This window comes from Lucilia cuprina, chromosome 4 (genome assembly GCF_022045245.1).
Source record: "Lucilia cuprina isolate Lc7/37 chromosome 4, ASM2204524v1, whole genome shotgun sequence".
Lineage (NCBI taxonomy): Eukaryota > Metazoa > Arthropoda > Insecta > Diptera > Calliphoridae > Lucilia > Lucilia cuprina.
This window is the reverse complement of record NC_060952.1, coordinates 65,174,303-65,200,868: the sequence shown is the minus strand read 5'-3', so window position 1 is coordinate 65,200,868 and position 26,566 is coordinate 65,174,303. Positions and strand designations below refer to the sequence as shown.

The window sequence follows — 26,566 nt, the reverse complement described above, 5'->3', positions numbered from 1 at the left end:
TTTCAATACCAAAAATTTAAACTCGGTTTGAAAATTAAAATTCAACAACAACAAAAATGAAATGTCAATAATTAGAAAAAATATTTTTTTCCAGTTTAGGAAAAATAAACAAAATTTTTTTTCCAGTTTAGGAAAAATAAACAAAATTTTGTATGAAAAGTGAGATAAAATAATTTTAAAAAATTACAGATTTTTTGTGCACAACCGTAATTTCGCGTACAATCCTTAAAAGTTGCCAAAAAAGTAAGTTAAACATTTGAGGGTTTTGACAAGTTTAAATTTCTCACAAGAGAGTCGAATTCACACGACACTCGTAGATGTGAGAGAGTAATTTCCTGTATATGACAGTCGGACTACTTGTTATACTTTGTTTAAAACTATCATTAGGTTATAAAATTGTTATTATTAGCATTAGAGCATTAGAGTGCTCCAAGCTTGTATGACGGAAAAAAATTTTATCCTACAGGCCCCCTAGAATTGTTCTCTGGGTTATAAAAATAAGTCGTGCAAAAAATTAGGTCAATAGGATTACGTTAACTGGTGCTGCAACGGCTCTAAAGTTTGAAGATGCATTTACAAGGTGAAAATATGTAATTTTTTCAGTTTTCACAAAAGTTTTGTCATTAAACAATTTGTTTTGCATTTTATCGTAATGTACACAGAATTAGCGTTACAAAAAGATAAAAAACACAAAAATTGGTTGAAAAATTTAAAAGTTATTAAAAATTCCCCAGGCCATTATCGTGACTCAGAGAACTTGAATTCGAAATGTGATAAAAAATAAACATATTTTTGAAAATATTCTAATAAAACAATTGTATTACTTAAAATACATCTGTAGTTACTTGAATATGAGTGTTTGTCCTTATAGAATAACGTAAACCTGTTGTCAGCTATGGTCGAAAAATTTTGATATTTTTAAGGGTCGTTTCAAAATTCAAATTTTAGTTTTTTTGATACTTTGTTAAACAAATACCAATATTTTTGGGAGAACTCATAGGGATTTATGGACAACAGATTAGGGAATAAAAAAATTAGGTCAATACCTCTTATAGTTTGCCTTTACCTGCAATTTGAATTCAGCGGATTTCGAGAAAAACCCATTTTTATGTAATATTTTGCAAAATTAGCCTTTATATTATATTGTTGTGTATTTTAAATGGAACCTTTTTTAAATTTATTAGTCCACATATTTCTAAATAAAAATCAAGAGTTTCATGCAATTTGGACGCCATTAACCCATAAACTTTAAAGGTCAAAGGTGCAATTTTGTAATATTTGTAATTTTTGATGGAAACAAGTCGAAATTCGAAACATAGTTTTTTTGGTGCACTCTAATAAGCATATTATATTACAACTACATTGCTCAAAAATGTTTATTTATTAGAACAAAATAATAAAAACATCTAAAGAACGCTTTTAATTTGAGTTGTGTTTTATGGGGTAGCCATATTTTCAATAACATATACATATTTATTTAATTCAAATGGAGGTTCCAAGCCCCCTAATAAAAGTCTGCCCATTGTTTTCCCAATATTTATAATGAAGTTAAAGTTTTTCGTCAAAATTAGAAGATTCTGACTCTAATAGTTTTCGAGAAAAAATTTCTATATTTAATTCATATGGGAGGTACCACCATGTATATTTTACAAACTATTTTTTATGTTGAGAAAAAATCATGCTAAATTAATTTTTAAATTGTAGAACTATACACACATATATAGCATGCTTCTAAATATTATCGCCGGATCGCTGAAGAGTTTTTTCCTTTCGACTTAGAATTAAAACAATAAACACTCCATAAAAGGTTTTATTATTTTAGAATTTTTTCTTTGAAGCACAACAACATTTTTCTTGAACTATTATAAAATTTTAGCATTTTATGACAATAATGACATATTTTACTAATATATATCTCTACATTTTACCCCAATAACATGTATGCAATTATATCATATTCAAATATTTTCAAATTGTAACATCAATATTTTCCAAAAAAAAAAAAACAATAAATAAATTTGCAGCTAGCAGTTGCAAAACAAAATTTAGTTGCTGCTAGGAAAAACTCAGCGCAAATAAAAATATCATCAATACTAGCGATATAAGTTTAACAGATTTGAGTGTGCACTGCTATAGCACAAAAATATTTTTTTCTTGTACAACAAACAAGAGATTAATACTGTTCATTCGTGCTGCTAGAAATTGCAGAGTAACGTCGAAATTTTTCTAGTTAAACATAAAAACAACGGCAATATTTAGTAGCAATGTTATTTAAATCTGAAAAAGTTTAAATATTTTTAGTATGACGAGTGATAAAAATGTGTATTTTGCGGCAAATGCTGACTAATATATTATTATAAAGTAAACACTGATTACCGCTACTAATAGTTTGGCGAATCGCTGTGTCGAATCTTATATACCCCTCTTCATAGTGTATTTTAAACATATTAGTTTTATACATTTTAAATTTTTCCCGACTACGCTAAACGAAATGCATAACAAAATATAACAAAATAGACAAGGCAATTAAACCAACAGACATTTAAACATACAAAACGAAAAACACAGAAAAACAAAATAAACAACGCAATAAATATACGAAAAGAATTCACAAAAACAAAATAAAATACATAACTCAATAAAGCCAACAGCATCCAAACATACAAAAGGCAATACACAGCTGAATAAAACCAAATACATCTACACACACATGTACATAAAGTGTCTCTTATAAGTATTCGAATTTAGGTAAACCATGAAAAGAAACCAAATTTAATAACATATTTTGTGTGCAGAAAAAATAAATTAATTTGTTATATTGTCTAGACAGTCCTTAGGTTTGATAACACGCTTTTTAAAACTTGAAAAATTTACATTTACTTAAATTAAATTAGTTTTTTTTTAAATGTCCATAAAAAAGTATACGAATTTTTCCTGTATTTCATATCTGATCATATTATACGAAACACAAATTTTAGAATCGAATGGTTTTTATGCTTTAAATTGTTTTAAGGGGTTACTATCAACCGAAATGATATGATGATAAGCGTGAAAGTTACGAATAGTAAAAACTGAAATCTACTGTATAGGATGACGTTTTGTAAAGGCATGTTTTGGAATTGTATACCGCTAATATGTACATGAATGTATAAGGGACTTAAGATCCATACAATTCAATTAGAAACAGAAGAACGACACCAAAAATACTTCTTGGAACTTTTATGTACAGATCATTATAACAAAAATTATTAATATTTCTGAAAAAAATATGGTCAAAAATCGCCATTTTAATATTATTACATGAAAAGATGGTACAAATGCTCCAAAATTGGCCAAAAATATACAATTTCGGTTGATAGTAACCCCTTAACATAATTTTAAGAAAAAACCACTCGTTTTTGTTTTTTGAGCAAATATAAAGTTAGTAAGATGGAACCATTCTGAATGGACTCACAGGAATACGGCCATGGCTATAGAAAATTGGCGTGCGGATTCAGTCAAATGTACAGCATGTAGGTAGGACAGTGAAATTGTTATTATTGTTTTATTGTTAAAAGGAAGAGTGTTAAATATTTTTCAATTGCGATTTGCAAAAATCGAGGATATGATATTGGGTGAATATGTGATGTTATTTGCCTTAAAATGTTTAAAGGATAATTATGAGGCAATTTCGATATAAAAAATAATTTTAGATATCTAGAACAAGTGTAAATCAATAAAATATAATTATGTGATGTTTAATCAATAACAGTAAAAAATATAAAATAGATTAATAGATGAAATGATTCAAAGAATTATTAGAAAAAACGCACTGAATGCTCTTTCTATTTGACTCCTGATTTATCTTTTTCAAAATCTATATACGAACTAGGAGGAACACTCTGTTTAAATTTAGACCTCTAAACAGACCTTAGGTTACTTGGAACCAATGTAAAGTGAACTGTCGTGTAGTATAGGAAAATACCTAATTTAGATATTTTAAAATAGAGGTGGTTATCATACTGTAACGTCAACAAAAGCAATATTTTTCACCTAATACATACACTTATATATATTTAGAATCCAAATCAAGAACGCCTACTGTACCAAATCCAAATACGCCTACTGTATCTTATTCATAAAATAAATAATTTAAAATATGAGGTTGAAAATCAAGACTTTAGCATTTAATAGTTCTAAGTATGATGTCCCCATACTTAGAATGGCTAGGATGGTACTTAATGTTAGATTTATTGAATAAGAATCAATATTTTACAATTCTATAGATTTACAGATTCTATAGATTTATTATTATTTTCGAAATTTAATGATGTAGTTATATATATATATATATATATATATATATATATATATATATATATTATATATAATATATATATTATATATATATATATATATATATATATATATATATATATATATATATATATATATATATATATATATATATATATATATATACATATATATTATATATATATTATTAATATATATATATATATATATATATATATATATTATTATATACATATATTATATATATATATTATATATATATATATATATATATATATTATATATATATATATATAACTACATCATTCTACATCATTCTAAATCTATAGAATCTGTAAATCTATAGAATTGTAAAATATTGATTCTTATTCAATAAATCTAACATTAAGTACCATCCTAGCCATTCTAAGTATGGGGACATCATACTTAGAACTATTAAATGCTAAAGTCTTGATTTTCAACCTCATATTTTAAATTATTTATTTTATGAATAAGATACAGTAGGCGTATTTGGATTTGGTACAGTAGGCGTTCTTGATTTGGATTCTAAATATATATAAGTGTATGTATTAGGTGAAAAATATTGCTTTTGTTGACGTTACAGTATGATAACCACCTCTATTTTAAAATATCTAAATTAGGTATTAATACCCTACAACATGAGCATATTTTTAAAATTTTCACTTCTTATAAAATTTTCATTTTTTATACAGAAAGTTTTATGTTGAATATTACAAATAATTCCAACATATTTAAGCAATTTATTGATAAAAAAAAATAAAATTTCTAAATGAGGCTTTATATAGGTCAAATATGGACCGATCCTCGGTTAATTTGGGAAAAGGATATATTTATAAATAACAGTTAGTTTTGTTGAGTTTCATTGCGATACAAATGGTTACAAGTCAATTTTAGACCTTTAAGTCATTTTTTGAAGGGGGGTTTGTATGGGGGCTAGGGTCAAATATAGGGCGATCCTTATGAAAATCTCCAGCGTCATTTATACTTATATAAAACTTATTTGTGCCAATTTTTAAAGAGATAGCAGAATATTTGACGTAATTATGGCATAAAAAGTTCAAATCGGGAGGTACGGTTGTATGGGGGCTAGGTGAAATATTAGACCGATTTTAACCATTTTCAATAGGCTTCTTCCCTGTGCCAAAAAACATGCTTGGTCCAAATTTCATCAAATTATCTTGAAAATTGCGGCCTGTACCTTGCGCGCAAGGTTTACATGGACAGCCAGCCGGACGGACGGACATGTCTTAATCGACTCAAAAAATGATTCTGAATCGATCGGTATACTTTAAGGTGGGTATTGGACCAATATTTTTGTATGTTACAAACATCAACACACGTATAATACCCTCCCCACTATAGTGGTGTAGGGTATAAAAATTTGAAACAACCTCTAAAAATAATTAAAAAATTGTTTTTCATGCTTTGATAAATAAGCACCAACAACACTACGTATTGGAAAAAATATTTATGTTTGGATGTATATTGGTTTCGTTGCGTTGTGTAAATGAAATAAAAAGAAGTGGGGCATTCCCTTTTATCCAATTACTGCATACTTTTGAATTATCAAATTATTAACCAGCAAGCATAAATCCTTTAATAATCGAATAAGACAAAAACTTGAAAATTGAATACCCTAATAAATAGTAATGAACACTAATTTTAAATACTATTAATTACTTCAAGTAAACTAAATATTAATTTGTTAAAATAATACTTTGTTGTTAATATTTTGAATATGTACATTACAAATAATGAATGGTTATATCTTTATTGCAGTCACCAATTGTTGTATGGAAAATGAAAGCTCCTGAAAAAAAACCATTGGTAAGACCTGAAAAGCCGGAGGAGGTTCGAGCTAAAGTCCGCAAGGGATCACAAAAGAAAGTGCAGAATCCAATACATGCATTGTCAGAGTTTCAAAGTCCTGCTGATGCAGTTTAAAGCCGATTAACTGTGAAAATTATAATAATTTCAATAAAGTATGTTATACGCACTAAAAATACACATCTCATATAAACGTAAAAATTTCAATAAATTTCTATTAACACTTATCATTTACAATAATTAAAATATCCATGTAGTATTGTAATACATAAGCAAAACTGGGAAACTGTTAGCAAAAAATTATACCTAAATAAACGAGTATTATTCAACTTTCATTCTTTAATTCCACTCTTAAAAATGGTTTCTATCTGCTATATATAAAAATAAATGCCTACTTGTATGTTTTTTTGTTTGGACTTTAGAGGCAGCTAAACGGCTAGACCGATTTTTATAAAAATTAGCTTCTTCCTGTATGTCTGGAAGGAACTAAGGGCTGCTTTTACTTTATTTTATGTGGGCGAGGTGCCTGATTTGAGCCACTTAAAAAATAATATTAAAAGTCGCATATCTCAGAAACTGTAAGAGCAAAAGTCCTCAAATTTTATATGGACAACTTTGACATCCATATAAGTATATGGGAATAAAGTTTTGCACACTAAATACAGTGGACGTGGCTCCCATATAAAGGAAATATTAAATTAGTATATCTGGAAGCATAACAAGAATGCTTAGGATAAAAAATGGACGGACAAGCAATAGGTGGTGTGACACCTCCCATAGGTCAGGTAAGAAGGACAGACACTCAATCATGAGTGGCTCACATGGGTCCCCCTAATTGCGGTCGCGTTGAGAAAAAAGTTAAATTTTTTTAAATAAATTCAATACTTTTTGTTAATAATTTTTTTAGAAGCAATCAAATTCGAATAATATAAGTATAACTACGGTGAAAATATTTTTTTCAGCAAAATACAGAACAGTAGAAAATAAAATACACTAACCATTATTTTCTAAATCAGGTTATTTTTTCAATTTAAACATTGATTGTTCACAGAAAAAAGTCTCATCATAAATATAATGGTCTGCTTTTACCGAAAGAAGTTAATAATATTTAAGAATAAGTTTTTAAAACAATCTAGACGCCTGTACTTAAAATCAGGGATTGCAAATAATTGTTATTAATAAATTTTCTAGAGAAAAAATCATGCAATGATTTTTATTTTTTATTAAAAACTCAACAAATGTTGATTATTTTCTGAGTTTTATTTTTTGTTCAGAGAATAACAGTTATTGTGAGAGTTTTAATTTTCGCTCAGAAAATAGTAGTTATTATGTTATTTTTATATTTCGTTCACAAAATAACACTTGTTGTTTGTTGAGTGTTATTATATTTTATTACTGAAAATGATATTTATATACAGCAGTTCGACAAAGAGTCAATGAATACGAAAAAGACAATAATTTCCACTAATAGCTAACCACCTGGATGATTGTAATTCGTATGTTTTGGGTCATTTGTCACGAGTGTACCCTTTGTAATCGAGAATGAAGACAGTCGTCACTTTAGTGTCCTCTTTGTAAGCGGGAGCGGAGACAGTAGTCTCTTTACTGTCCTTAAGTAACCTAGAGATTATACTATTAAAAGTTGTTTTTTTTTTGTACTTCCGAAAGTAGTTATTTTACCCATCTTTTGGAGAAATTATTATTACTTTCAACTAATATGGCGTCTGGTTAACTCAAATTTATATCTTTCGGGTCAATTGTCACATTGATGTCCCATAGTATTCTAGAGAGTAGACACCTGGATGATTGTAATTCGCATGTTTTGGGACATTTATCAAGAATAAAAGTAAGTCGTCACTATCCTAGTACACGGCCATGCACAGTGGTATAGGAAAAAAAAAGAGGGAAATAATTCGGTAACTTCTAAACGGTTAATCCGATTTTAATGAAATTTGGTATGCACTAAGAGGAGGTGTTGTCGAGGAGGTGTTAAATTTGGACCTGATAGGCCAACCAGGGGCCCGGCGGGGGGTCCTCAAATTAGGACACCTCGGCTATGTTAAATTTTTAAAACGATCCTATTTCTTCATTTGAGTTCCGATTTAAAAAAAATTTCGTATATAGAATCTCCTCATCGAGCACTATAAAAAATGTCGTCATAGCAGTAAATTATCACTTATAGTTTAGGAGATATTCGCATTTGAAAATTAAAATTTTAAAGTTTTTACCGTTCTTACTTTAGTTTTTTGATAATAGCGGGTCCAAATATTCCCGATTTTCGCCATTTCTTTTTTTATTCGCTTAACAACAAGTTTATATATCAAGCAGTGAAAGAATTATGTAAAAATCATGACTGAGTCCAAAGTTATAGGCATTTTAATTTAAAAAATTAAAAAAAAGGCGATTTTTTGCCATTTTTTTGGGAAAAAAGTCTCTTTTTCTTTTTAAGTTATCTAAAAAGTTTCTAAGAAGATGTATATAGAATTTATACTTTTTGAAAAGCTGACTTTACATAAAATACGATAAATGAAACAAAACCTAAAAATTTTTGATACCGAGGGGACCAGGTCCATCCAAAAAAACCCTATTTTTTATAGAAAATTCAATTTTGAGCAAAAATTCTCAAATCGCATAGTCGATATCAAATTATAGTGACCTGTTTTATATGACCCAATATGTTCTTAATCATTTTGTAACGGGTTTCGATAACCCCGCCCCTGGTATGGATATAATAGGCAAAAAACCAAAAAATCCCATTTTTGGGATTTTTAAAACTTTTTTGGGAATTCCGGGATTTCTAATAAGAAAATTCGAACTTTTTATTTAATTTTAGATTTTGAGTAAAAAAATCTACCTAACTGTAAAATTTCATCAAAAAATATTCATAAATAAAATTTTTATTGCAATTTGAAAAATTTGTATCTTCGCAAAAACTGAATAATGATTTTTACCCCTATAGGTCACTTTAATAGGTAGCTTATTAAAGTGACCTATTGAGGAAAAATTCATTACATAAGGATACGTTAGACATATTAGGTAGAATATCATAACCCTTTAAAAAATAATTTAATTTAAGTACCTGTAATTAATATATAAGACAGGTTTATATCTGTTTGTAATTATTTGTAATTTTCTAGTACGATCGCCATCGTACTAAAAAAAATGATTTGTGCTCCATTTTATTTGAACACTCTTCAGCTCCTTTTCAAGATAAAGTGAACTTCTTATTGAAATATATTGAAACTGCACATAAAAATAAAGTGGATAAAACTGATATATGTAAAATTGAAAATTTTATAAAATCAGTTGATATAAAACTGAAGAGTGTTCGGTATTCCATTGCTAAATTTCGATCGAAATTTTCTGATTGGCTGGATGAATGTGTAGAAGTTGCTATTTGCGTATCAACTGTTGGTGCTCCCTGTAAGCAGTATGAGGATTTGAGCTCAAAATCTAAGAGGAAAAGGTTATCAACTTCACTAGAAACCTTATCTAACGAAGAAGTTTCGGACACTTTTAAAGCAATGTTAAGAAAAGAAAAACAGCCTTTGGATGCCATAAAAATTGCAAATATTCTTCCAACGGCATCACCAAGACGACTGAAAAGAATTGTAAAGAGTATACCCACACCATCATCTGATACAACGTTCACTGAGGAAGAAGCTATTGCGCTTATGTTGCAGCTGGGATTAAGTCGTGATAACTACATAACGTTAAGAAAGGCGCTATCTGAAAAAGGAGTGGATGTTTTACCATCATATGACAAAATAAATGAAAAGAAGAAAAGCATTATACCACCTCCTATTGAAATAACTGATCGGAAGGCTGTTATTGGACTCGGCGCTCTACTCAAAAATACTGCTTTAAGGATTGCTTCTGACTTTTCTTCAGACCAACTAAAAAAAATAAATTCTTGTGATCTTCAACTCATTTGTAAGTGGGGATGTGATGGATTATCAGCACTCTCGGAATATAAACAAATCAACACAAGTGAATCATCTTCCGAGTATAAAAATGTATTTATGGCATCGCTAGTTCCATTAAGAATTCGAAAGTATGCTGACAGCGATTCTCCATCAACCAGTTTCGATGATATTTGGAAGAATTCGACTCCAGCATCCAAAGCTTTTTGTAGGCCAATAAGCTTTGAGTATATAAAGGAATCCAAAACAACAACGCAAGATTTGATAAATCGTATTGAAGCAGAAATTAAAAACTTGGAACCTATAACAATCGAAATAGAAAATTATTCGTTTAACATGTCCTATGATTTAAAACTTACAATGATTGATGGGAAAGTTGGAAATGCCATTACAGGAACATCATCTACTTGGTACTGTTACATATGTGGTGATAAAAAATCAGAATTTTCGAATATTTCCAAGCAAAGATCAATAAATGAGGAAACATTACAATTTGGAATATCCCCCCTACATGCTCGCATACGATTTCTGGAACATTTTCTACATTTAGCATATGATTTAAAGTACAGAAGCATACCGGAAAATGCAAACAAAAGTGCAAATAACAATAAGGAGTTAATGGAAATGAGAGCCAGTGAGAAACGAAGAATTCAAGAGGAATTTAAAAAGCGGATAGGATTAAATATTGATAAACCACTCACAGGATATGGAAGCACAAACGATGGTAATACCGCTAGACGTTTTTTTAAACATTTTGAAACTACTTCCGAAATAACCGGAATTAGTATGGATTTACTGCAAAAGGTCAATATTATTCTAATGGCGATAAATAGCAAGCATAAAGTGAACGCAACAAAATTTGGAGAGTATTCTACAAAAGTTTCTAAATTACTTTTGGAATTATATCCCTGGAAAGAAATGACACCTACAGTTCACAAGATATTATGTCATGGAAAGGTCATCATAGAACATAATATTCTGCCTTTAGGAGAGCTTACAGAAGAACCCCAAGAATCGAGGAATAGAGACTTTAAGCATATTCATCAGTTTAGCTCAAGGAAGTGTTCTAGGCAGTCTCAAAATGAAGATATTTTTAATAATCTGATTCTATCTTCTGATCCTGTTTTATCTACTATAAGGAAACGTTGGATTTGCTACAAAACGTTAGCATTTGAAAATATTCATGAATTTAAAGATTTACTTTATCTTTTAGATATGGACTACTGTGATACCGATTATTTTACAAAATTATATTAATTTATAAAAAAAATAAATAAAGACTATTTTTATATAAAATAAATACTTGTTAATTTTTTTTAGGGTTAAAGAATAAAAGATTAATCGTAAAAAGTGGCTGTAAAAATTCATAAAAATTTAGGTAGTAAAACATGCCTAACAAATGTATGGATGAAAATAATAGTACTAGGTAAATTCTCTAAAAGATGTTGAGTTTTCCCTAATTAATTTGTCACTTAAAAAACATTAGGTAGGCATGTTATATATCAATGGAAAGGTAATTTTGTCTATTTTACAAAACTGTATATAATTTTTGAAAATTAAAAAATTCGCGGAATACTTTTTTTAAAAAAATTAAAAAATGTTTTTTATTCAGTTTTTGCGAAGATACAAATTTTTCAAATTGCAATAAAAATTTTATTTATGAATATTTTTTGATGAAATTTTACAGTTAGGTAGATTTTTTTACTCAAAATCCAAAATTAAATAAAAATTTCGAATTTTCTTATTAGAAATCCCGGAATTCCCAAAAAAGTTTTAAAAAATCCCAAAAATGGGATTTTTTGGTTTTTTGCCTATTATATTCATACCAGGGGCGGGGTTATCGAAACCCGTTACAAAATGATTAAGAACATATTGGGTCATATAAAACAGGTCACTATAATTTGATATCGACTATGCGATTTGAGAATTTTTGCTCAAAATTGAATTTTATATAAAAAATAGGGTTTTTTTTTTGGATGGATCTGGTCCCCTCAGTATCAAAAATTTTTAGGTTTTGTTTCATTTATCGTATTTTATGTAAAGTCGGCTTTTCAAAAAGTATAAATTCTATATACATCTTCTTAGAAACTTTTTAGATAACTTAAAAAGAAAAAGATACTTTTTTCCCCAAAAAATGGCAAAAAATCGCCTTTTTTTAATTTTTTAAATTAAAATGCCTATAACTTTGGACTCAGTCATGATTTTTACATAATTCTTTCACTGCTTGATATATAGACTTGTTGTTAAGCGAATAAAAAAAAATGGCGAAAATCGGGAATATTTGGACCCGCTATTATCAAAAAACTAAAGTAAGGACGGTAAAAATTTTAAAATTTTAATTTACTTAATTTATTTAAACTATAAGAGATAATTTACTGCTACGACGACATTTTTTATAGTGCTCGATGAGAAGATTCTATATACGAAATTTTTTTTAAATCGGAACTCAAATGAAGAAATAAGATCGTTTTAAAAATTTAACATAGCCGAGGTGTCCTAATTTGAGGACCCCCCGCCGGGCCCCTGGTTGGCCTATAAGGTCCAAATTCAAAACCTAAACTCGACAACACCTCCTTTTTGTGCATACCAAATTTCATTAAAATCGGATTAACCGTTTAAAAGTTACCGAATTATTTCCCTCTTTTTTTTTTCCTATACCACTGTGCCATGTCCTAGTTTTATAGCCAGAAAAGTAGCGCCAGTTAAATAGCTAGTAATGTGACTGACTTCCAAGAAGCCATTTGTAGAGTGACGATTCTTCGGCTAATCTCTTTATATAAAGAAGAAGAATTATATTTTATTTAATAACGTTATCTGCTGATACATGGTCTCGCCCGAGAACATGTAGGGTAGAAGGGGGACCATACGTCATTTTCAGGGATGATAGAAGTCTTATGAATGGAAGCAGCCTTTTTTGTAAACATTCCTTGATCTAAATTTCGGTATTTATAGAGCCCGTTGTAACAAATGATTGGCTTCTTTTGCCGCAACTGCATATTGCTTGCCATACCAAGAACTTTCTGGGAAATTTTGTCTGCTTTTGGGTCCTAAACTTTTCTTCAACATTCCCTCGAGCATCAGCAACATAAAACTTTTGACCTGGAAGTTGCGAAAAATCTGCCAGAACATACGTTTCGTCATTCATTATGCAGCAAGAATATTTTTTTATAAAACTTGACTTCAATTTCCGTGCTCTGTTTTTGGCCTCTAAATTTTTAGCAGCGTTCCTGTCAGGAACTTTTTGAGCCTTGTATGTTTTTAAACCTGCATTAGCTTTAACTTTTCGTACCAAATATTCCGAGCACTGAGCTAACCGAGCTGCTTTCCTACCGGATATGTTGGGAGCTCTTTTGAAAATGCGTTCTTTTTTTGGCTTTAGAAACACCATGTGGACCATTCCTTCTACCTGAACCAGGTTTTCTATCAACTGACAAGTTCTCCCGGTACTGTTTAATAACATTGGAAACAGTTTGACGGCAGACCTTTGTATGCTTGGCCAACTTTTTGTAAGACCAAGTTGGGTTTAGTTAAAAATATTTAATAATTTCAGTACGCACTTTTTTCTGGTCACTCATTTTAATCAGATTAACAAAAAAATTAATATAATTGACATTACACATAATAACTGACATGTTTTTCAAAGGTAACTTGATCAAAAAAAAAATCAAATAATACTTTGGTTGAAAAATGTAATGAAAAACGTGTGTTAAGAATTTTTCGATCTCACTCCTTATACTGAACCTTGCTTTCTGGGCAAAAAGATACCGATGACAAAGTTAAGTACCTGGGTGTAATACTTGACCGAAAATTAAAATGGAGACACCAAATAGAGGATAGGATCAACAAGGCACATCGGTGTTGGGCGATATGTAGGAGAACCATAGGCATGAAATGGGGTCTTACTCCTACTATGACAAATTTGCTTTCTAAAAGTGTAATTAGACCTATTCTAGCTTATGCCTCAATAATCTGGTGGACTGCTTTTGACAAAAAGTGTAATATCAAACTACTACAGGGAGTTCAGCGAACATGCTGCTTGGGTATAAGTGGTGCCATGTGTACTACTTCAACCAAGGCTCCGGAAACGTTGCTAGATATTCCACCCATTGAAACATAAATAAGATATGAGGCGGCGCTTACAACCGAACAGCTCTTTACTTGAGGCGAACTGGCCAAAAACGGTTATAGGACACGTCAACAATGTATACTGGACACATTGGAAGATTATACACAGAATATGTCGGAAACTTTGAAACGCTAATCCCAGATAGAATGTCTTGGCCAACCGGAACATTGAAGCAAATGCTAATAGGAATCCGATGCTACACGGATGGCTCTAAATTAGGGGACAAAGTCTTCTATATTAAAGACCCAGAAATATACGACCGTTTACCTAATCATAATACAAGCTTCCAGGCAGAAGTACTAGCAATAACGAAATGTGTAAATTGGATTATACCAAATATGGCGCCCACAGGGCTATATATATTTACTGACGCCAGAAGGCAAATAGGGCGATATCATTTGATAGAATTAAATCTAAGACCGTATTGGATTGTAAGAAAGCTTTAACTGAATACTCTCCCAGAGTTAAGGTTTACATCATATGGGTACCAGGCCACTCGGGAGTAGTCGGTAACGAAAGGGAGAATGTAATAGCTTTAAAGTTAAGGGAGCTCGATATAGTTAACCTGACAAACGCAAAACCATTCGACGCAACAAAAGCTGAATTAAAAATATGGATGAGAGTCCCATAAGGCCTCTTGGAATAATGAAACGGGTAGAACCACACAACAGGCCCGATAGTGGCCTAGGTATATTTCTCCGGATTTGTGTAGTATACATCCTCCTATCAACCTAACCTAACAATGTTAATATAAAATATAGAACAATATTGTTTAATATCTTATTACACCGTCCGACACTCAAAATTAGACACGAACCGGATGATATACCTCTGAAACTATTTATTTAAGAGAAAAATCTGCGTTTTTAGTTTCATTTCGTGATCCTGTGTCCTTTCAAAAGGATATTTTAAAATACTCCTACTGATCAACAATGCCAAATTTTATGTCAACAAAAAGAGTTGTTAAATATTTTGTTATTTTTAGTTTATTTTGTCAGGATCAAAGATGTATAAAAAAATCTTTCAAATTTTCTTGAAAAATAATATTGAAAATTTAAGGATAAGAATTTTACTTTACTTTTTAAAACTTTGAAGATCTTTTGTCGCACGGTCTTATATAATAAAAAAAATTAAATAAAATTTTTATATGCATATCAATTATAACATTATTTTAATAAAATTATATTTCTTTACGATATGATTGGTAATTTTAGATATTTTTACTTGAATAATTCAAAATATAAACGAAGTTTTTCTCCGTTTAACGGACATTTTTAAATATAAAAATCTAAACAATAACAAGGCGAATTAAGAAAAAAAATTATCAGCTGATTGAATAGCACCACCTTATGTATGAATTCGCCTTGATCAGTGCGACACGTTGGCAAAGGGGGTAAATAAGAAAGGGAAGTAGCAAAAGACGCACGGATCATAATTTGAGGGTTTTTTTGTATCTCTTTTGTTAAGCGTTCGTATTTTTGACAGTTTGTTACGTTGCATTATTGTTTCATTGAAAGCTATATTCTCTTGTTTTTTTTTATAATGGTCAATGCTTGGAAAGCTTGAAAGGCTAAGCTCGTCGGGTTGGGGAGGTCCTTGACCATATAAAATGAGGTATACAACATAACAGAATATTAAGTTATTCTTTCCAAGACTAATGAAGATTAAACAAAATGGTTATATTAAGATTTGCTATTGAAACTAAATGGATTTAAAAAAATTATGACAGGATTTAAAAATTGAATTATGTTTTATCAATATGAACACTGTTTAAATTAATCCTTCCCTTCATCACATAAGATACAAAAGTGTTCCAAAAATTTCTTGTTCATATCTTCCCATAGTATTTCCTAAATTTTACACTTTTGCTTAAATATCAACATTCCCATTGATAATATAATTACTCAAATTTCCACATTCTTAAAATTACGATTTATTAAACAAATTTTCATATGAACTTATATACGTAAAATATAATAACGAAAATAAACGAACATTCATTTACATGTATATGTAATTGAATATAAAAAGGATATTTAAATACGACTGCATGTATATATTAAAAAAAATGATATTGTATATTATTATATGTACTGACTCACTGTTTCAAATCATGGTTTACTTTCCAATGAAATAACGTTTTGGTGTCTTTACTTATGCTGTAGATGGTTTGAGCTCAAATCACCGGTAAAGCTATGAATTAGATTCATAATTAGCAAGACAATAAAAAAATATATATAATAATATACAAATAATCTAGTATCTTTCGATACTAAACATTATATATACATGCTAATATAGATACAAAATATTTAATTCATGTTATTTTAAAATTTAGTAAAATTATTGTATATACCATAGAAAAGGTATACATAGAACTGAAACTGAGTATGACAAAACCTAAGTCTGCTGTCAAAAACATAAGTCGTGAGAATGTATTAGTTGAAAAATATGTAACCCAACAAACACAAACTCATTCGTTTAAAAAGTTTTTATAATTTTGTTTGATATTATATTTCGATATTTCATGAAATAATGTTTTGAATTAGCCATTTTTATTCAATATCAGTTGACCAATGTAAGAAAGATCTTCATTAAAAATTGTTCTTAATTTTAAATAAACTCTTTGTGTTTGCTGGGTTGAGTCAATATTGACACTTGAAAATTATATTAAAAAAATAAAAACGATTGAAACATTTGTTTTTTTCTGAAAATATTTTCAATAATTTTATAGGAAAAACATAACTTTTAGCAGTGTTTATTGCAGCAGCAGGGGCTATTTTGCCAAAGGAATTGTGCTAATGCTAAAATTAACGCTTGATATGAACGATTATTGTTAATTTCAAAGCAGCCCAAATGCAGTCAAAATACACCCTACACCACACTAATGGGAATGGCATTTTGTTTATGTCTTAAAGTTTGTAACACCTGCGTCGATGTAATGATGTAATCCGTCCATAAATTAGCCTATTGAACTTTTTTGTAAGCGGTACATGCTATACAAGAATAGGGTATTTATAAAATTCGACTCAACAAATTTTATATATACGAAATTTTGTCAATATATATTTTTATAATGAGTAGTACATTCACTAATTAAGCAAAGATCAATCTCTTGAATATCACTTCTACATTAAAAATACTGAATAACTTATTGCTACTTGCAATGTGGTAGGGTATGATGTATTCGGATACATTTTGTACTTTCATGTTTTTGTTATTTTATGTAAACAAAAATAAAAATACTCATACAATTGTATTAAATTCACACAGAACCTGTACATGTGAGAGAGTAATATTTCTTATTCTCAGTCTCAGTTCTATTTATTTTTCTATGGTATATACTCTAATTGTTTTATATTATAAAAAGTTATTATTTTCATGAAATCAAAATTAGAGTATATGAAATAATAATAGCAATAATAATAAAATTAAAAAAAATAGTTTTAATTATTAATAATAATTAAATTAGAAAGAATCATCATTACTTTGTACATATGAATTATAAAAATTATTATCTTTCATGATATAAAAATGTTACATAATTTTTGTAATATCAAAAAAAACTCTACATGCACAAATAAGTAATGTAAAAAAAACAAAAAGCTTTTTCAAAATGTATTCATTACATTAATTTCAAGTTTAAGCTACTGTAATCAAATCTATGTTATTAACATTTTTGAATTAAGATTAACATTATCAATACTCATCAATTTATCATAATTTGATGACGTCACAAAACGGTACTCTTTTGTCGTTTTAATTATTATTCCTCTTCCACTTATACATCTTACAGTGCCGACTATTAAATTACATGCATCGTGATTTATTTTCATGATCAACATTTTAATGTTTAAATTGAAATTATTTAGATGATATTATTTTGATATAAATGGTATTTTGGAACTGCTGAAAACTGTCGGTTATGATGAAAATTTTATAAATTTAGGTTGATTCATGTACTTTGCTTAAAAATTTTGACCTTTTCCATGTTTTTACATCCGACATCTTGGAACTTTTGTTTAAAAATTTATTTAATTTGTCATGTCAATATAAGCGAGCGTTAAACTGGGTACATAAGTTCTGCTATTATTTACGTACATTTTTGGCAATTATAATAAAAATTAAAACCCTATAATAAGGTGTTATTTATATTTAATAAGATACATACGTTTTATAAAATTGTAATATTCTTACCAATAGTTCATTGGGTTTTTTCTCAATTCTTTAAAATAGTAGAATATTTCTAATAAAGTTAATTTATACCTCCGCTACTTAAAATTTTATTAGTTCAGCAAAATTTCAATGGGATTTGAACTATTTCATCTCAATTAAAATTTTTAAAAATTATTTAAAAAAATACTTTTATTTATCAATTGATTATTTTTTTAAATATATTTGTAAATTTCACTTATTATTAAGCGTAGGTTAAAACAAACGATGTAAATCGATGAAGAACAAAATTAAGAAAGGGAAGAGCAAAGATCGTTCTCAGCCTCGTAGTCTGAGAGATGGACACCAAAATTCGATAACTTTATTAAAATATAATCGTTTAAATTATCATTTCAATGTTGTATACTTTTAAACTTTACATAGTGGCATAACATAAAAATGTTTGCTGTCTTGCCGTTTTTAATATGTTTAGATTTTCGATAAAGGGGTTAATTTTAGATTTTTTTTGAAGAGTTTTGTTTTAATATGTGAGTTTTTTTTTTTTTTTTTTTGTTATGGAGAACAATTTTCAATGAACAATTTTGTTGATTCCTTTGTTTTTAAGAAGGAAGTTGTTAGTTTTAATAAATGTTAACATTTCCTATGAAAATATACTACAGTGAGACAAAACTATTCTGACCAAGCAATTTATTTCGTTACAATTGTTTCTATTATTAATTCAATAATAAAAGAATAATCTGCCACAAGTTGCTTTATTTTTATTCTGCAAATAAGGATCACTTGAGTGCATGATGAAATCATTCGAATGCATGATTCAGTGTTGCCACTTGCAATATTTTAAATTTCATTTACATTACATTTATTCCAAAAATAATAAATATTTTAAATATTTGCTAGTTAAATTTTAGATATTTTTATAAAATATATAAATAATTAAATAAATAATTATAAAAATAACAATATTTCACAGCTAAAGTCATATTTTAATTATCAATTGGTCGTTATTTCACCAAATTTGTATAGACTATTAAAGTATATTTGTTTAACATATTTAACACAACATTTAATTAACAAATATTTAAAAAATAAACATATAGAAACAACAATTAATTATCACTAACAAAAAAACGTCGCACGAATGGAGAAAAAACCTTGCGACATGTCCCCTCAGCTAAAAGTGCTCTTATTATTATTTTTTTCCAAGTAAAAATAAAAAAGTACAAACGCTTGAACAAAATGCGAAAACGATATCGTAATTTTAATAAAAAACGATATTATAAGGATAGGTACCATTTAGCACATAAATACTTTCGCTCTCGACACGAGAACGGCAATCACTTATGATAGTTTTTATCATCTAATTGATATCGTTATAATATCGGGACAGCATAAAAAGAAAGCTAATATTAAATAGTAAAGGTTTTATTTAGAACAATTTATCACAGGTTTATAATATAATTTTTCATACAAAATTTGTTCAATAAACCTTTGAAAAATTGTAATGAATAAGGCAGTAAATGTATGTGTTGTTATGTTAAATTAAAAAAAATAACGAAATACTGAACATATACAGAACACTAAATAAAATACAGAACATTTTCAGGTTTTTTAGCAATAAAACAATACTGTCTGGTCACCGTAAGTATAACATTAATATATTATATACATATTAAAAATAATATATAAAATAAATCGGGTGTATAATTTACACTACAACTTAATATACGCTAAATATTTTCACGTCATAAGATAAAGGTTAATATCTACTTCCATATTTTAACCACCCAGTGTGATTTACAAAATTAATGATATTCTTTAGGCATAGCTCATCAAAACAAGATAAAGCAGCAACGATTAATTATTGTTCTCTGCTTTCATTTAATTATAGACAATAGCAATGAAGATGAGATTCCTCTTCCTTCTCATTATTAAAACTTCTACAGTATCCGTTATATTGAGACCCATTCTCCTGGCATGATTGCTAATAGCCCCGTTATAACTGATAATAGCTTGTCCTGGGAACGTAGTATAGAGGCCATATTGACATCGTATTGAGCCATCTGATTTAAGCCATTTCACCATCAGTGAGAACCAAAAGCTTACAGTTAGTAAGAGAGATACCAGTCAATGCGCCGATTTCATCTTCCCCCTCATCGCTCCATTCCCGGCAAGTTCGTCAGCTATACAGTTTCTATCATTTAAAGATGCCCGGCATTCTTGGTTAACCTAGATGTTGTAAAGACACCTGCTAAATTTTTGATCGCAGCTTTGCTGTGGGTATATATCAGACGTCGGCGCTAGTATTGTTCTGAATACGATGATTTTCGGCAGTTTACATGTATACAGCACGATCGCATACGAACTTCTCAAGAAGAGCGTCAAAAATACAAATATTTTATTTAGTTGCTTGGCAGTATTCAACAAAGTAGGTTGATGTCGCTTTGTTTCAGAAATTGAAAACGCAATTTGAAAAAACAAAAACACAACTTCAAAAACAAGAGCATAATTTAAAAAAACAACATACACCCTAAATAATTTTCTAGAATGCATAACAATGAAAGTAAATAAGATCGTTCTTATTTGATACTTTTTATGTACATGTTACGCTCGGCTAGTATTTGTTAATAATAAAAATTTTTGGCTTTTACATTTTTTAACCAAAATGAACAATAGTGGTTAAGTGGCATGAAGATGATGTTCCCTGCTAGCTATTTGGTAGAAGTAACTCTTAACCCATATCCCGAAAGCGTAAGCATATAACATACTCATGCCAAGCCTTAAAAATACCACAGAGTATGCAAAAATCTGGAATAAGTCTAAATACTTAGCAAAAGAATAACAAATATTTGAAAAGAACAAACTGAACCATGACGAGATGAGATGTCATGTAAGGTACAATTCTACCACCCAATTTGTAAACACCTTGACAGAAAGATTACCCTTAATTTGTTTTGGCTATCCTTCCCATTTAAAAAAAATGTTAATGATGATTCATTTTACACAATTCTAAATATTTAATTTATTGAAAAAAATGTAAAGCAGAAAACAAAAATAAATAATGATATTCTACGCAATCATAAATACTATATATGTAAGCATGTAAAATCATTACTCCAAAAAGAGAAATGATCTTAATAAAGAACGAGAAGAAATTAATACTACTTACTAATTGATATGCATTGGGACAAAGTTGAAACGGACCGACAGACAGATAAAATAATAATAATTGATACTCTTAAATAATAATTTTTCTTATTAAGTACTCACAAAATCATTATGATGATATGTTGCAATTCATGTTGTTCCTTGATGTTGGGCCCAGCAATCAGGAGTACACGATGAAGTTGTTGTTGTTATTAATTATTTAAAAATACATGACAATGATTTTGAGATTATGAATGAAAAATAAACATGAATGAAATAATTAATGTAACAAAAAAAAGTAAAAAATAGAGTAGTAATAGAAATAAGCAAAAGATATTTTAATACACTAATAGCAAAATATTAGAAAATTCAATTTAACATTTTTTCCAATAATTTGTATAAAAAAATATAAAATATATGTATATGAAAATTTGGATTAATTTAAATTTAATATTTACATTATGATTTTAAATTTAGACCAATAAGAAATATAGTTCAGATAAAAGTTTTTAAAATTTTAACAATTTAAATACTACTTTAATAATACAATTAAATCTCATTACAATTGATTCCTTAGTTCAATGAAATTAAAATAATTATAATTTTAAATATTTACATTAGATCTTAATTAAGTTTAAGTAATAAATTTGAAGAAAAGTTTTACTAAATACAAATTAGGCATAATATAAACTGCATATAAATTTTATTAAGTTTTAGTAATCATGTAGAAAAATTCAATAATTTCAATATAAATTTGGATTTAATAGACTTTTAGGCAATATTTTAAGTTTGAATATTTTTAATTTAATAAGTTATTAATCAATCATAATGTGCAATATAAATTTAAGAATTTTTTTAGATTTTAACAAATATTAGGTGCAATGATATTAGGTTTTGAGTGCAATATAGGTTTAAGGTAGTTTAATGTACATATTTTAGCCAATTTTAACTTAGATTTTTAAGATATTTTTACTGTTTTTAAGAAATTTCAATAATTGTTAACATATTTTAGTAAATTTTTCTAGACAAATTCTAAAATTTTGTAAAGTATTTAATTTGGTTAGCAAAATTTTAAAATTTTAAGAAATTTTCACTGGCTTTAGAAAATTTTATTTGTTTAGGGCATGGTTTTTACACAAATCTAGGCGTGTTTCTATGATGTGAACTATTTTACAGTGAGTTTTCTAATTCTGTTCAAGATTATTTTGTATTAATGAATATTATAGAAAATTTGGAATTTTGACAATTAGTTTAATTTTGATTATGAATCTAATGTAGATAATATGGTATTTGGAATAATCACCAAAAATTGAATTTTCTTCAAAAGTTGCAATTATCCAACAGTTGACTTTTGGAGTTATGACCTATATGTTGGATTATATAACTGGGCACGTGGTTCATGAAGGGTTTTGGTACAACCTGTATCACTCCGATGATATACGGCAACGAGATTATTAATAGTTCTTTTCCCTTAGCCTAGATTTGGCTGATGTTAAGTGGACACACGTGGACTTATTTGATTCCGAGTGGGGTTTGGAGAATAATTCTCCAATTTTATAAAAATATTGTTTCGGATGAAAATTTCCGTGGAATCAGGATATTTCTGGTTATATATATATTAATTATTTCTGGAACAATGGTAGTATGTTATACAACATTCACTATACAACATGGAAAATTTTTTTCTTATAATTAAAACTTTTTAATAATTTTTTTACTTTTAAACACAATTTGCACTGTCCACTTTCGACTTGAGAATGAATTAAATGTGACAAAATATTAAGTTGCTAAGTAAAATGCGTGATTAAAGAATTCAATAACTGCGTAATTAATTTCCAATGAGCAATTAATACAAAAAATGCAATTGCATATACGTTTGTTGAAAGAAGACAAAAGTATTTATGCATAAAAAATGAGATTAATATTTGCTAACATGTATGATTTGATACACAATGTTACGCACATATAAAAAAACGTGAGACTGAAATAAGATGCAAAAGAAAAGTAAAATATCTAGCATGCGACTTACATGGGGAAGGATACCAATACATAGTGTTTAAAAATGTTTAAATGTATTTGGAGTTAAATTTGTAACTTTATTCGTGCGACAAAATGGTTTGGATAAGAAACCAGAGTAGATGGGTCGAAGTGTAATAATACGCCGACCGTTTTCTTTCTCTTTCCAGGTACCTACAAAGGGATCATAACATGGACCCAAGTGTGCCCCTAATGCGAACTGCAAGGGACAGCCTGCTAACCTAACCTAAATTTGTAAAAATGTTTTGATAAATATTGTTGAACAAAAATCGTAACAAAACTGTTTCGTTTGAAAATTCATTTGATAAACGAACAGGAATCCGATTTATCTTAATTTAGATTAAATTTTTCCTGTTTCTGTAATTGGGATTAAGAATGATCATATTTTAAATTTGTTACAACAATTTTTATTAACAATAATTAAGACAACGTGTGGCACGATCCACGTAAGCCGGGCAAATATAGGTTAACGCTTTAAATCCTATGTGTGATACTTTCCAACATATTTACCATTTAAATCATCAATATCGTACAAATTATTTTCCATTTTTCTCTTAATCCTACATTTAACAAACTTGGGCAAGAATTTTCTATTAATATGCTTCGACATATCGCTTAATATGTGTTTTTTTTCTGAATACGATTTCGTCTTTTTCAAATTCGATGGGCCTACTTCTAAGGTTATAGGTTTTCATTGCCTTCGTATGTGCGATATTCAAATTTTCACGCAATTTTCCTCTAAGTTTTGCTTGCTTATCAGATCGATCAATGACATTGAAATCCTCACCGGGTATGCAACCAAGTTTATCCAAAATTTTATATGTGGATCCGTGCTGGATCATATTTTGTCCGAATACGGCAAAATAGGGAGAACACTGAATCGAGGTGTGAAAATCACTACGTAACATGTTTAAAATTTGTGGAATATATCTATCCCAATCTCTATGGTCCTTGTGATCCTGTAGAAAACATCTAGTCTTCGTAACGATTTCACGATTTACACGTTCATACGCATTCGAATGGGGAGCATAAAAGCCTGTGGTTACATGATTAATATCGTACATTTCAAAAAACTCTCTCATATCTTTGGACACAAATTGCTTGCCATTGTCACTATGAACATATCTAGGCACTCCGAATGTGGGAAACATTTTCGTTTGGAAAAACAAAATTACATTTGCGGAAGAGGCGGATTTCATAGGTTTAAGAAAAACGAATTTCGTTAAATGGTCTACACATATGAATATAACCGAATTCTTGACTTTGGTAAACGGATATGGGCCGAGAAAATCACAATACCATCTCTCGAATGGTCTATTGGAGATAAACTGATTGTCCATGGTTGGCCTAGAGACTTGGTTTGTGGACTTAATGCTCTTACACACGTCACAGTTAGACATATTGCTTAATGTCATTTGACATCGATGGCCAAAAGTACTTATTGCGAATCCTAGATAAGGTTTTTACAAAACCACCATGGCAAGAGGAATCTGAATTATGTGCTAACTCTAACTTTCTGTGTGAGAGATTCGCCAAAGAGTGTCTTCTTCGTTTTCTACACCATGTCTAAAATGTACACGTTTTAAAACAACATTATCTGATATACGAAGATCAGACAAAGACTCTTTATTTTCCGTAATGGTTTTCTTAATATCTTGATAATCGCTTTCATCAAATTCTGCTGATGTTAAGTCAATTTCACTAAAACCTTTTGTTGAATCTAATTCATCTACCTCAATTCTAGACAAACAATCTGGCACGGTATTTAGATTTCCCTTCCTATGCTCAATCCTGAAATCATAACGTTGTAGCTTTAAGCTCCAACGGGCCAATCTTCCGCTAAGGACTTTTTGTGACATTAGCCACTTAAGGGAAGAACGGTCCGTAATTATACGGAATGGTAGCCCCTCAATATAAGCCCTAAACCTATTCACACACACAATGGTCGCCAAGCATTCAAGCTCCGTCACCGTATAATTCTTTTGTGCACCATTCAATTTCTGGGACACATACGCGATGGGATGTTCCATACCCTGATCATCGCATTGGAATAGCACACCGCCAACGCCTATTTTTGACGCATCACACTGGATGACAAACTCCCTGTTAAAGTCTGGTTGTGCAAGGACAGGGGCAGTGGAAAGAGCTAGCTGTAGATTTTCAAATGACGTTGTTGCGGCTTCTGTTAAGCAAAATGGTTTTTGTGACTTGTTTATGCAATAAGTCAAGGGACCTGATATATCTGCAAATTTATAATATTTATAAAGCTCCTATACCAATTAGCCATTCCCACAAATCTTCTCAGTTGTTTTGGCGTTTTTGGTAATGGGAAGTTCTTAATCGCCTCAACTTTTTCTGGGTCTACTTTAAGACATCCTTCACCTACAATGTAACCCAAATAACGTATCTGTTTTTGGCAAAATTTGCTCTTGGAGACATTAATGGTTAGTTTAGCCTTTTTAAGACACAAAGCCACTTCAGATAAGAGTTCAATATGCGATGAAAAATCCGAGCTGCAGACCAATAAGTCGTCCAGGTAAATAAAAACATTTTCCCGCAAACGTGAAGGTATTACCTTGTCCATGAGACGAGTCATTGTCTGTTGGCGATTACATAGACCAAACGACATATATTTGTAATGATACAAAGGCTTGTATCTTGGTAACAGCGTTAAGCTTCCTAGAGTCAATGCAGAGTCTTATCTTCCCTGGTTTCCTTACGAGAACTCCGGGAGAACACCAGGGAGAGTTTGATTCTTCGATAACACCCATATTGAGTAATCTTTCGATTTCTGCGTACGCTTCCTCTTGTCTTGTTCGAGATAAGGGGTAATGTTTACATTTTATTGGTGTGGCGTCACCAGTATCAATATGGTGTTCAAGCAAATCGGTACAACCCAAGCCAAGAACCTCAAATGATGGAAATTTTGATATTGTTTTCTCTAAGATCAATTTCTGTTCTGGTGTGAGATCGTGAAAATTATCATTCGATTCTGAATCACATACAACTTCCGAAATAT

At 29.4% G+C, this 26,566-nt stretch overlaps 1 protein-coding gene across 2 annotated transcripts in view; it reads left to right on the top strand.

Moving 5' to 3' along the window:
- LOC111687166 (catenin alpha) overlaps positions 1-6,479 on the top strand; it is a 119,472-nt gene extending 112,993 nt beyond the window's left edge. For both annotated transcript variants that reach the window (XM_046948058.1, XM_046948057.1), the window contains one exon: positions 6,097-6,479. In XM_046948058.1, the coding sequence (XP_046804014.1) occupies positions 6,097-6,261 (165 nt within the window). In that variant the 3' untranslated portion in view covers positions 6,262-6,479. The remainder of the gene's footprint in view (positions 1-6,096) is intronic.
- Positions 6,480-26,566: the final 20,087 nt, after the last annotated feature.